Source organism: Diaporthe amygdali (assembly GCF_026229845.1).
Source record: "Diaporthe amygdali strain CAA958 chromosome Unknown NODE_21_length_814164_cov_65_183785, whole genome shotgun sequence".
NCBI classification, from domain to species: domain Eukaryota; kingdom Fungi; phylum Ascomycota; class Sordariomycetes; order Diaporthales; family Diaporthaceae; genus Diaporthe; species Diaporthe amygdali.
In genome coordinates this window covers 780,502-793,581 of record NW_026517041.1, presented here as the reverse complement: position 1 = coordinate 793,581, position 13,080 = coordinate 780,502, and the positions used below count along the sequence as shown (strand labels likewise).

The 13,080-nt window shown below is 53.1% G+C and overlaps 2 protein-coding genes across 2 annotated transcripts; both read right to left on the bottom strand.

Moving 5' to 3' along the window:
- Window positions 1-32: 32 nt before the first annotated feature.
- Window positions 33-2,005, bottom strand: J7T55_001663 (Dehydrogenase citC; the record flags this gene model as incomplete). The annotated part of the gene is made up of 2 exons (XM_053130149.1): window positions 33-385; window positions 568-2,005. The coding sequence occupies 2 exons, from the start codon at window positions 2,003-2,005 to the stop codon at window positions 33-35; spliced, it is 1,791 nt and encodes a 596-aa protein (XP_052991923.1).
- Window positions 2,006-3,558: 1,553 nt separating this feature from the next.
- J7T55_001662 (Lovastatin diketide synthase LovF) lies at window positions 3,559-11,711 on the bottom strand (the record flags this gene model as incomplete). Its single annotated transcript, XM_053130148.1, has 6 exons — window positions 3,559-4,395; window positions 4,462-10,783; window positions 10,839-11,172; window positions 11,237-11,294; window positions 11,371-11,426; window positions 11,507-11,711. The coding sequence occupies 6 exons, from the start codon at window positions 11,709-11,711 to the stop codon at window positions 3,559-3,561; spliced, it is 7,812 nt and encodes a 2,603-aa protein (XP_052991922.1).
- Window positions 11,712-13,080: the final 1,369 nt, after the last annotated feature.

Genomic DNA, 13,080 nt, shown 5'->3' with positions numbered 1-13,080 from the left:
TGGGGTCGTCAAAATCTTGCGGGAGCCCCAAATCACTGAAAATCCTCCTTTATGAGACTGGCACCAAGCTCAGCCACTCCATAAACAACCGATTGCGTGTTTGCCATTGGTTGAATAGGCACGATGCTTGCATCGCAGACACGCAGGTTGGGGCAACCATGGACACGCAGTCTTTCATCCACCACACCACCCAATGCTCGTGGCATCATGGAACATGTGCCAACGTAGTGATGGCTACCGTCGACTGTACGTTTAACGTACTCCTTAGCGTCCACCATTTCCGTCCAACGATCTGCGCGCGGCTTCAAAAGACCCGCGAGTGGCTCTGCGTGGCCAATCACCTGCTCCGTGAAGCGGAGCTGACGTGCCATGATCTCCAAGTCCACTTAAACAATTGCCTGTTAGTAAATTCCATGGCTGTCTTGTAAGATGTATCAGGGGTGCATATAGGAGTATCTGATGAGGCGCAAAGCAAAGAAGTCTCCTTGATGAAATACCTCCGGTACGTCGCGAGATACCTCCAAAAACAGTAGTATAGAACACCTTTGTGCATGAAAGGTTACTTACGCGGGTGGGAAAGGTAGCGGGGATCAACGCGCACACCCGTGTTGCTCCCAGCATGCTCAGAGGCAGCGCTGGTAATGTGTACCGAGCCGCGCGACAGCGGGTGCGAAACCTCCACCGCAATGGAGATCCACTTGCCAGGAGCGCGATAATCGGGACTGGGGGCTTCGAATGGCACAAAGGCTGGACCCATCACATAAAACCCCAATGGTTGTTGAGGGTCTGTGAGGATCGAGCGAACAAAGTCCTGATGGGCAGCCGCAAAGGCTGGCGTGGTGGGTGAAGAGTGTTGGGCATCATCCTCAGGATTCAGAGTCGATAGGAGTTGTTGGATCTCTTTCCGTCCATCATCGGTGTGGAACTCGGGCAGCGGAAGGTGTGCAGAAGTGATCATATTACAGGTGCTCATCGGACCGGTGCCTTTGGTGGCATAGTCTTGCATGGCGGCGGCGACGGCATCGGGTTCCTGGCGGAAAAACGAGTCGATGGTATCCACGTCATCGTTCACTTCGAAGGCCACGCCTGTGAAGACGTGGTTTTGGAGGTTCTCACCGACGTGTGGATTGTCGACGACAACGTCAACTCCCAGGCTCTGGAGAAGTTTGGCTCCACCAATTCCTGAGAGCTCGAGGATGCGGGGCGAGTTGATGGTACCCGCAGAGATGATGACCTCTCTACGGGCGTTGACTGTCTGGGAGGTTCCATCCTTCGAAGTATACTGAACGCCTTTGGCAACAGCGCCCTTACCTGCTGAAGGTTTGTCGATCAGAACTTTGGTCACAGTTGTCTCCGTAAGAATCATCAGGTTTGGGCGGCTTCGGACTGGGTCGAGGTATGCATTGGTAGCATAGCTGCGCTGCTTTGTCGCCGGATCGATGCTTTCTGGGGCGATGACAGCCCCACAGACATGACCGGAGAGTGGGTCAGATCTTGGAAAGCCAATTGACTCCAGGCCGCCAACCCAAGCTTTCTGCAAGAGTGTTGTAGGCTCAGAAACTGTAACCTGAACAGGACCATTGCCCTCCTTAGCCCCAGAGGTCTTGTGAAGGGTGAACGCTTTCTTCAGAGCCTCATCGAAAGCTTCATAACTCCAGCCCTTGTTGCCAAGTTTCTCCCAGGCATCGACGTTTTTCATCGAAGTGGGGACAAAGACGAAGCTGTTGATTGCACTCGATCCTCCTAAGGCACGCCCCTGGGGGATTGTGAGCAGCTTACCCCCAATACCATCCTGTGGAGTGGTCTGAAAGATCCACGAGTTGGAAGCGCTGGCCAGCAGCGGCCACGCACCAGGAGTAAGCGTACTTGGATCCGCGGTGCGATCCTGACCACTCTCGAGGACCATGATCTGCAGATCTGGGTTCTCGGAAAGGCGATTTGCTAGTACGAGGCCAGCAGTCCCACCGCCAATAATTATAATATCATAGGTCTCTAGAGACATCATGATTGGTTTAGAATTATTCAAAGATTGATGGTCTAGGGGTGCATAGAAGGAGTAGGGTCTAAAGAATTGGTAGGAGTTGAGCAAAGAAAATGGGTGTCTGAAGGCTTTGCTTTGCAGATGCTTACAAGAGATAACTTGCCCCTCAACTTCCTTGCGAGTTGCCTTGTATTTAGTCCCCTTTATGAATTTATAAATAAATTGCAAACCTTGAACAATTCAACGGCAGAAAACAGGCATTCTGATGGGGTTTCATCTAGCTAAAATCCCGACCTCCTAGATCATGTTCTTGCAATCGCGTCCACTTAGATTGTCTGTTGGCTTTTGTGTATTCTTGTTGGTCTCCACAATGGAACCAACCACGCATAAGCAATGTGAAAGGACGTTAGCGCAATCAGCTGCAAGGAGGAAGGACGGGGAGGTGACTCAGGTATTGGATATTCAAATCAATGAATACGTACACAATAACTACAGCGCTATGCAACTCTTCCCAGCCCTATTCTTACTCTATTAGTTCGCAATGAAATGCTAAAACAACTCTGTCTTGTAAAGCTCTTTGGGCCTCAAAACTAGAATGGCGTTTCCCAAGGGGTCCGAGAGGAAGAACGATGCAGGTTGAGGGCGGGGGAGGGGTGCGTAGTCGACCACAAGTTGACTGAGCAAATTTGGAAATTTTCCCGAAGGATTCCGGGGAAAGCTTGCCACTTGAGATTAGGAAGGCATGCATTGTGATGAGGTTGCAGCCTCATTGTTCCTATAGCGTCACTTGAATTTAGCATCCCGATCTGTCGGGAGCAGCCATCCTCAAATAGTAGCGCATGTTACTACGGTGACTTGTTATCTGGGGTCAAGTATTCCGGGAACCCTGCCTTGTTACATTCAGGTTGGCCCTTGTTTCTAGGCAGGGAGGTGTGGACAAGACTTGATTTGTTAGCGGGTGTGCAGTCGTGCAACCGTGGTGTCATTTTTAGCCATTGTTGGTCTGTTTGGCACCAATCAGCCACCCAGGAAGTTGTATCAAATGCACCCAACGGACAAGCTATTGTATCAATCAGAATAGAAATGAAATCGCCGATCCTCTCAACCTTCCAGCCTATTCCATTTTCATTACCCTGTATACAACCTGCCATTTGATAGGATATAGCTGCACGTGCATAGCATCCATCCTCATCGAGCTATATGCAGTTACCCGAATCTTTTGATAACGCTATTCAATCTGGAAGCTGATCCTCGGTTTGTTGTGGAGTGGAGCATCTCGTGCGTGAAGGTGGTGATAATGCGTGAAACGGGCTTCTAACTTAAGCAGGGGTTCGCTTAGATCTCCGTACGTCTTCCGACCTGATTGGGGCAACGTGCCACCTCCTCTCCAAGAGATAGCGCACGAGCATACTCACGGGTGCCATAAACACGCTAAGGGTGAGGTGTCTCTGGGTTGCTTGTTTCGTAAGAAATCAATGAGTTTGAATGATGACATCTTAGTCCAATGGTTTATCTAATATTGAGAACATTCCGGCCGCTGTAAGTACTATCCGCTCCGAGCATCCCTTAGATATGATTCAAGCCGCTGATGCAAACTTTACGTGCGCGCTCTTCGAAGCAACATCGGCGGCCAGCCCAGCGAGCGACGCATTCTGCATGATACCGAAAATGGAAATCTCAGCTGCCGCCTTCTGGAGCAGCATGTTCCGCAGCTCGACGGCGACCAGGGAGTCGATGCCGTACTGCGAGGGTTTGTTGGCCAGGTCGATCTCATCCACGGGGATCATGAAAATATCTGACAACTTCTCCGCGATCGCCGCCCCGACAAGCTCTCCCGCCTCCTCCGGCGTGCTCGAGCTGGCCAGCTTGCTGGCCAGCGAGTCACCTCCCTGCCTTGCATCGCTCTCGCCTTTCTTCTGGCCGTCGTGGGTACGCAAGGCAGCGAACCGCGCATCCCTTCCCAGCTGCGACTCCCCATCACTCTCCCAGTGTTTCCCGGGGCCCGTGTTCAGCCCCACGACGACCTGCGGCTCGCGAGGGGAGACGATTGCGCTAGCCAGCACCGCAAGCACCTGATCCTCGCTCATGGGAACGAATCCAATCCTTCCCAGACGGCCTAGGACGCCGGCTGTCTCGGCAGCCACGCCAATAGACTTGACGGCGCCGAGGTCGATGGACACGCAGGGCAGGCCACGCACCACGCGCCACCTTGCCAGTGCATCTTCATAGGACCCAGCGGCGGCGTAGTTGGACTGGCTGGCATTTCCTGCAACACCTACGGCCGAGGACAGGATAACGAAGAAATCAAGATCAGTGGCCTTCTCAAATCTTTTGTGTAGGTTCCATGAGCCCTGAACTTTGGGCAAAGTGGCTGTCTTGAAGTTGTCGAGCGTCATCTGCTCGAACACGGTGTCCTGCGTTAAAGAATGTTAGTTCGCTTGTAATACTCCGTACTCGCCTGAGTCAGGGGTGTCTCGTACCTGAAGAACCATTGCTGCTTGTATCACACCCCGAACTGGAGGTAGGCCGTCTTCTTCAGCGGAACGCAACGCCTGCTCAAGGTCATTCTGGTTCGCAACGTCACAGCTCACAGGCTTGACACGACAGCCAATCTGCCTGAGCTCATCCACAAATATGGCTGTCTTTTGGCTGCGTCCGGCGCTCCTCGAGAGCAATATGAGGTTCTTCGCGCCATGTGCCACCATCCAATGAGCAATGGAGCGGCCGATCCCACCGACGCCGCCCACGAGCAAGTAGGATGCTTCAGCTTGGAACCGAGGCGTCCGCACACGGGGCATGACGGGGACTACTTCCTGTGGGCCGGCTGACAGCACCACCTTCCCGGAATGTTTTCCAGTCTGTAGCAGACGAAACGCCTTGGCTACGTCACTTATGGGGTACGCCGTGACTGGATGAACGGGCGCGATGATCTTGGCCTCAAGATGCGCTCCAATCTCTGACAGCACGCGATGCACAGCGTGCGGCTTGTGCTGCATCAAAGTCAGCAGATAGAATGCCGAGAAGGTGACCTGGCGAGCGAATGGGCGCATTTCCAGGTAACTATTGATTTCCAAGTCACGCTTTCCAATCTCCACGAAGTGTCCAAATGGGGCGAGCACGTTGAAGCTTTCCTGCAGGAGATGGCCGGCCAAGGAATTCAAGACCACGTCGACGCCGCGGCCACCGGTGGCGGTGAGAATGCCTGCTGCGAAGGAGGCGTCACGGCTGCTGAAAATGTGATCTTCTGGGATGCCATATCTGTCCTTGACCATCTGTCGCTTCTCGGGTGTGCCAACAGTGGCAAAGATCTCTGCCCCTAGGTGCTTTGCCACCATGATAGCTGCTTGTCCGACACCACCTGCGGCGGCATGAATGAGGACAGTCTGGCCGCGTTCCAGACGACCAAGGTCAATGAGACACATATAGGCAGTGCAGAAGATAACAGGAAGTGACGCTGCCTCCTCGAAGCTGATCCCGGTGGGCATGTGCATCACACTGGTCCATTCAACTCGAGCGCGACTGCCGAAAGGTCCGCGCAATAGACAAAAGACGTGATCACCAACATTGTACCCTTGAGCCATCGCCTCTTTGCCGAGGCGGGTGATGACACCGGAACACTCAAGGCCCATGACACGCTCTTGAAGCTGGCCCATAGCTACCATAACATCTCGAAAGTTGACGCCATATGCTCGGGGCTCGATTTCGATCAGCTCAGGAGAGAGCGCGGAACCCATGTCTGCAGCCACTGACGAGTCGTCGACGAAGGCTATCGTATCGAGCAGGCCTGGCATGCCGACATTCATGACTAGAGGACGCTCTGGTTGATGCAGCGGTGTCATCGTGGCCGCTGAAGATACATCGGCGCCCTCGTCGGGTGCCACCGACTTGTTCCGAGGCGTGTCTTTGAACAGCCTGGGTACCACGACGGAGCCATCTCGGATGGCGTACTCGAAGTCACTGGCTGCTGAAGCCCCAGGTACATCAGAGGCAGCCACTGAACTGCTGAAACCGGCTTTCAGGATTTTTACGACGGCAATCACATCATCGGCAGCCCATACAGGGCTTCTGGGATCCAGATCCAATGTCAGGTAAGGCCGGCCGATGTACTCATTGCGCAATGAGCGGAGGAAACCCGACACGAGTCCGAGGTCTGGGTTGTCGCACTCGACCGCTCCGCCACGTGTCACCCAGAGCAAGCCTTTGCAACTTGTTGTCATAGCCTTTATGCCATCCAGAACTGGAGCATTGATGTCGCGAAGTAACGGCTGATTCATCTCGCCAAGGAATACACAGATTTTCCCCGTATATGCCGTCGGTTCAGCGGTCTCCAAAACTTGGACGGCTGGCAGTGGACCTGAGACACTCAAAGAGAGAGAACGTTGCAGGGAATCAAGCCAGGCTGGCGGTGGAGGCCCTGCGGTGTTGCTGGTAACAATCACGATGTCAGCGGAGTCAGGCATGCGGGCCTGTGTGGTCGACCGCAATGTCGCCGATATGGTGCTCATCGTATGTACTTGTTCCTTCTCGCAGTCGCGGATCTCAAAATCCACTCCCCCGAAGCCGGCAGTCTTAAGGTTTTGATCCCAAGCAGATACATTCGGAAGCGGTTGAAAGGCCTTCTGACGATCGCCATCCTGCCACCGCTGCGACAGGAAACCACGAATCAACTGCTTCGCAATGTTGTCCCTCGTGGGCTCAACGAGTAACATCTTCCCTCCGGGTTTGAGTAGGCTTTGAATATGATCCAAAGACTTTGAAATGGACTTTGTGTTAAGAATGACCTGGTTCACGACAACGACATCGTAACTGCCGACGTCGAAGCCCTGAGCGGAGGGATCAGAGTTGATATCGAGCTTGTCGAAAGATAGAACGTCAGCCCACAGTCCGAATTTCTCACGTGCATCCTCGAAGTCACCGGACACATTGGTGAAATGGTATATTGCCGCGAGCGGTCCTCCTGTCTCGATTGTGCCCAGGGATTCGAGCATCGCGGCAGTGGCAGCCTCGGTGTCGGAGCCGACCTCCAGGATGCGCGCACGGGGATTAGCATGCGTGATATGTCCTAGTATGGACGCTGCCTGTGAAGCCGCTCGGAGAGTAGCTGGAGTCGGCTCAGAATGGCTCTGCGATTCCTCTAGAAGGCCAAGTTCTTTCAATAGCTCAAGGGCGTCTTTATCTCCCCGAAGCACTGCGGTCAAGTGCGGTCCTAGAAGAGACACTCTTCTGCCGTCCGGGCTGGCTTCAGACAAGACGTCTATGAGGGCCTGTCGCTCCTTTGATAATTCTTCTCTCTTTCCGGCTGCAGCCTCGTGCAATTTAGCCTGCATCCACTTGTAGAAATCGGATCGAAAGCCTTTAAGCCGGTCCACTTCGGATGCAGACAATGCAGACAGCGCATCTTGGATGAAGTCGAGACACAACCACTCAAGGTCTGCGTTGGTGCGGCTCTCATCGTCGTCAATTTCTTGGTATCGCGGCAGCTTTGTGGACGACTCAAAGGCTGCTCCATTGTCGACAACCGAATCAGTGACCCATTCTATCTTGCTGCAGAGCTCCTTCTCCCAAGCCTTGGCGCCGTTGTTTGCGCTCCGTCCGAGTGACGAAAGAACGAGACCTTTGATTTCCAGGACCGGAATAGACCCCGAGCCCTCGTCGACTACGACTATCTCGGACTCGATACCTTGCCCATCGGCATGTTTGAGTAACGTGTGACACTGAAATCTATGTCCTGCCTTGTGAGCAATCTTGCTCGAAACCCAGAGTTTGTCGATCGATTGGAAAACCCTAGGGCTTTCTTGATGCGACTCGGTGCCGGGAAGAGCAGTGAACGTGCCCTGGGCGAAGGCGTCGAGCGTGGCTGGATGGACCACATGGTTAGGAGGCAGATCCTTAGCAACTGAAGTATCAGGCACGTTGATTGTGCTGATGGACCTCATTTCGCGGCCCGACTGTACAATGCTCTCGATGTTTCTGAATGTCTTTCCATACTCGATCCCCATCTCTGCCAAGACACTCCACATGTCCGCTGGGTCGATCCGCTTCGCATACCCAGAAGTTGGATCTAATGGGGCCCGATCTAGCTGTCTCCTCTGTAGGCCAACGCCTGTATGATCGGATGATGTTCCAAACTCAGCTGAGACGAGACCCTGAGCGTGACGGGTCCACTGGTTATCCGTCGTCACGGAGAACACCTCCCATTGCTTCCAGCCACGCACACCAATGGCTTTGTCGTTGACAGGACGTAGTACCGTCTGGATCTCAATACCATCCTCATTATCCGGGACAACAAGAGCCTGGAGAACGTTGACGTCCCTTATCTGGTAACCGGAAACGTCACCTATGGGCACGACCTCACCCTGTTCCTGCAGGATGGCTGTCTGCTGGCGTAGACCCTCGATCGCAAGAGAAACGAAACCACATCCAGGATACAACATGTTGTTCTGGATCGAGTGGTCTCTGAGCCACGGGGCCTCGCTGGCTCGGAGAACATGCTTCCATGCCGGCGCGTCAGGATTCGCACCTGGCACGAGTGAGCCGAGCAGATTATGAGGTGGTTGGCTCCTCTCGCGAAGCCCTTTGTTTGTTCGCGGCTCGAGCCAGTGTCTCGTCTGATGGTTCCATGGATAAGAGGGCAAGTTCGTGAGTACCCTAATATGTTTGTTTCTTCCTTGGGGGAAGTTCACGGACTCTAGGTCGATCGCGTAGCCCTCACGGATAAGACTAGATGCGAGAGCCTGCATACTTTCCACCGCGTTGGTCTTTCGAACAAGACTGCCATAATATGGTAACTTGATCCCTTCGAAGTCCGGGAGCGTGAGGATCTCCGAGATGGGGCCACCAAGAGCAGTGTGAGGACCAATCTCAACGATTAGATCCACGCTGGTTGCAGAGGTCTCTGAGTCAACTTCCAAGTCTCCTAAAACCATCTCCGAAAAGGCTTCCACGAATTGTACGGGTTGTACAAGACTTCGCACCCAGTGCTCCGGATCGGCAATCTTTTCAGCACTGCCCATACGATAGCCTGTAACCGGGGACGCGAACGCGGTAGAACTTAGTAACTTGTTGCCCTTTTGATCAGTGCTAGCCATACTACGGAGCGCCTTGCGATAGTCGTCGGCGATTGGATCCATGTGATGAGAGTGGTAAGCTGTGTCGACTCGAAGGCGTCGGGCGAATACGCCATCCGCCTCCAATAGAGTCTCGAGTTCCAGGATCGCCTCGATATCGCCAGCAACGGTGGTGCTTGATGGGCTGTTCACGCAAGCGACGACAGCCTTTGCACCACAAGTGAGCTTTTCCAAATACCGGCTTGAGTCCTCCTGGCCGAGGCCCACTGCGATCATTCCGCCTTTGATGGGACCGCTAGCTGTCATCTCCGCGGCCAGCTTACTGCGATGATAGGCTATGCCCATGGCCGTGCGATAGCTTACGGCTCCAACCGTGAAGGCTGCCGAGATCTCACCACTGGAGTGGCTAGTCACAGCCGCCGGCGTTACCCCCCAAGTGCGGAGTAGGCGGACAAGCGAGATCTGAACAGCAACGCAGATTGGAATACTGTAGCCGGTCCCGTTCACCCTGGTAGTCTTGGCGTCCCGTTGAAGCTCTTCCATCAAAGACCAATCCGCTCCAATCTCCTTCAAATACGTGTCGCCTTCTTGGAGAGACGCACTGAACACCGGGTAGGCCGCGATCAGCTCCCTTCCCATGGCGTGCCATTGTGCTCCCTGTCCCGTAAAGACCATACCTATACGCGGTTGTCGTGGCGGTGTGCGGGATGGCCGAAACTTGGGAGTCTCGAGGGCAGAGATGACATTGCCGATGCCTTGGTTGGACGGAACTGGATTCAAAGCAATCCAAGGGAACTTTGTCCGCCGTTGTCCCAATGAAAAGGCAATTGACTGAAGCAATGCCTCGATGTCTCCTTTGTCTTTTTTGCTCTCTGCCTGCTCTACGAGGTATTCTTTGAGCGTGGAGACCGCATTTCGACATGTTTGCTCGTCCTTGGCGCTGCAATTGAGAACCACAAACTTGGTCTCATGGCTTGATGAGGTTTGCAGTCCCTTGACGCCGTGAGATACTCCATTTGTGCCATTGGTCAAAGTTATGCTGCCGTTCGCAACTCCATTGGTCCTGGTAGATCTCAGCTCTTTGGCCCAGAACTGACCATCCTCGATGATAATGTGCGAGTTACTTCCGCCGTATCCAAAATTGTTCACGGACGCGCGGCGGACACCGTCAGCGGGGGCAGGCCACTCTTCCAATCTTGTAGCCACCTTGATACCCCACTCATCCAAGGACAATTTGGGATTCGGCTTATCGAAGTTGATACTGGGAGGGATCAGACCCTTTTCCATGGCCAAAATCACCTTGATCAGGCTGGCTAGTCCACTAGTTGCCTCCGTATGACCGACGTTGGTCTTGACTGAACCCACGCGGAGGGCCTCTACATCCCGCCCGTTCCGGCCTTTGAAGACAGAAGCAATCGCATTTGCCTCGATGACGTCTCCTGTTGCAGTTCCAGTCCCATGTGCCTCGAAATACTGAGTGCCGTTGGGGTCCAGGCCGGCTCTTGCGTAACAATCACGCATGAGGGCCTCTTGGGCTGCCTGGCTCGGTGATGTGATGGTCTCCGTCTTGCCGTCTTGATTCAGGGCTGTCTCGCGGATGACGGCGCGGATAGGGTCGCCCGCGGAGATGGCGTCCTGTAGCCGTTTGATCACAAGCGTGGCCACACCCTCACCTCGTCCGTACCCGTTGGCACGCGAATCAAAAGCGAAACATTTTCCGTCTGGTGACAAAAACCTGATGTGAGAGCAGGTTAGCTGTAGTATACCCTGTGCTCTGGGGCAGGACCTACCCAAGTGACCCCATTGCCTTGAAGTTATCGGGGTTGAAGATGATGTTCGAGCCGCCGACAATGCTCATATCACTTTCTCCGCTACGAAGGTTCTGTACAGCTTGATGGAGAGCAACAAGTGCAGTCGAACAGCCTGTGTCGATGGTCATGCTCGCACCTCGAAAGTCGAAGAAGTGAGATATGCGGTTCGATGCCATAGCAGAGCCTACACCAGCGAGAAAGAATCTTGGAAGGTTGTCTTCATCGCGGACCAATGAGTCTCTGTAATCGTGGACGAATGTACCGGCAAACACCGACGTGTTGGAACCTGCGATCTTTTCCAGAGGAAGGCCAGCTGTAAGTGACAGTGACCAGTGTTAGCAATCGGCCACAAAATCGATTGAACTTTAGTCACGAACCGTTCTCCAGTGCCTCATAGACAGACTCGAGCTGTAGCCGGAATTGTGGGTCTAGTGCCTGCAAGCGAAATCTGTCAATACACTTTCGCTTCGAGTGAAGACGCCTGCGATGGTGGCAACTTGATATATCATACGGCGGTGAGTTCTCGAGAAAAATCGAAGAATGCGGCGTCGAACAAGGCCAGGTCCTCTTTCAGGAAATGAGCGCCTCGAACGTGATTCTAATTTTGGCCCGTCAGTGTATGGATAAACGGTGTTGCTGGAGAAGACTTGCTGTGCTCAGCTTCTCATGGTTAGGATGGTATGCGCCTGTACTGTTGAAGCGTGCCGATAAGTCACTCCAAGCACTCTTTCCTTCGGCCAGCATCTTCCATAGACCTTCAGGACTCGACGCATCTCCCGCGAACTTGCAGCTCAAGCCGACGATTGCGATCGGCTCATTGACCCAGCCGCGGGAAGTGCTGTGAGACCCCATTGTCGAACTAGGGGGATGAATAGGTCTAAACTTTTAGGTTAAACAAAGAAGGCACCAATTTCTTCTGAGAGGAATAAGAAAGCGAAAGATCTATAGTTTAATGGATCCGGTAGCCGTTTTCTATGCATGTATAGGATGTGAAGACCTAAACATCAACAAGACTGCGCAGAGGGCGAGATACCTGCTCGGCTTTCGGCCGAATCTAGAACGGAGGCCGATGGTTTCTTCTTGTATTGCTATTACTAAAGCTGCTACTTAAGAACTTCACATCAATGTAATTCTCTGTTTTCTGTCTTTATCGCATCCGAGTGAAGGCACTCCATGCCGAGTTTCACTGAATGAAAAAGCCATTACGCCGGATTTCGCTGTAGCCCGGCCTACATAATTACGCCTATTAATCCAAAAGAAAATGCTCGCATCACGTCAGATCTGCACCTCATAATGTTTATGTGCCGTTTCAAGATGATGTATATTGAACGCTGTTGGCGACTTCGCGGATAAATCGTCGCAGGAAAATATTTCACCCAAGTCAGCAAACGGATTTTAAAACGTCCGCTCATTGTACACCGTATTGCGTCCTGGAACTCTACGGACTTATTTTGAGCTTCCAGAAATATTAGTGAGGGGCAAATTACCAGGCACACTGTCTGAATCCTTCAGTCCCGGGTATTGGCCGCGGAGTACATGTGTCGGGGCCTTGCATGTCCACTGCCTTTTCCGGTAATGCTTACCGGCGAGTCTCGTAAGCACTACTCGCTCCCCGAAAAACGTCAGCTTTGGCTTGACGGGTTTGAAAAAGGCCCTTGCATGCGCTCCAGATGGCCTTCGAGAAACCAACAATCATTTGCCTGAGCTGATACCTGTGGCGTGAGCCGAGATCTACTAGGATCAGACCATTCTAGAACAACAATGCTTCTGACGTGAGGTCGGCTACAGCACCAGCCCAGCCCGATAGCAAAACGTGGCCAGATAGTGTGGGATTTCAATCAACCCCTGTAAGCACTGAACAGCCTTGGCCACCCTCGGAGCCGGAATGTACGCAGTGTCTACTGACCTGGACGAGGCTAGCACCAGGCAGGATTGGACAACGTCATGGATTTTCGGCGGCCAGGGAAAGAATGTGCGATCAGCTAATGTTTCTTGGGCTGAGAATTCTTTTCCTGCAGCTCACAACAGTCTCAATCAATTGGGCGTGCGTGACTTCAAAATGAACTACTGGATATATTCTATACCTTGACTTGGAATCTCTGGCGATAAGCATTAAATCCACGCTCAGAGGGTGTTAGTGCATTCTTCTTCTTCTGTAGCTAAGTCCATGCACTGCCGTGAGCCAATGTGCTATGGCTTCTCGTTTTTCTTTTCCCATATA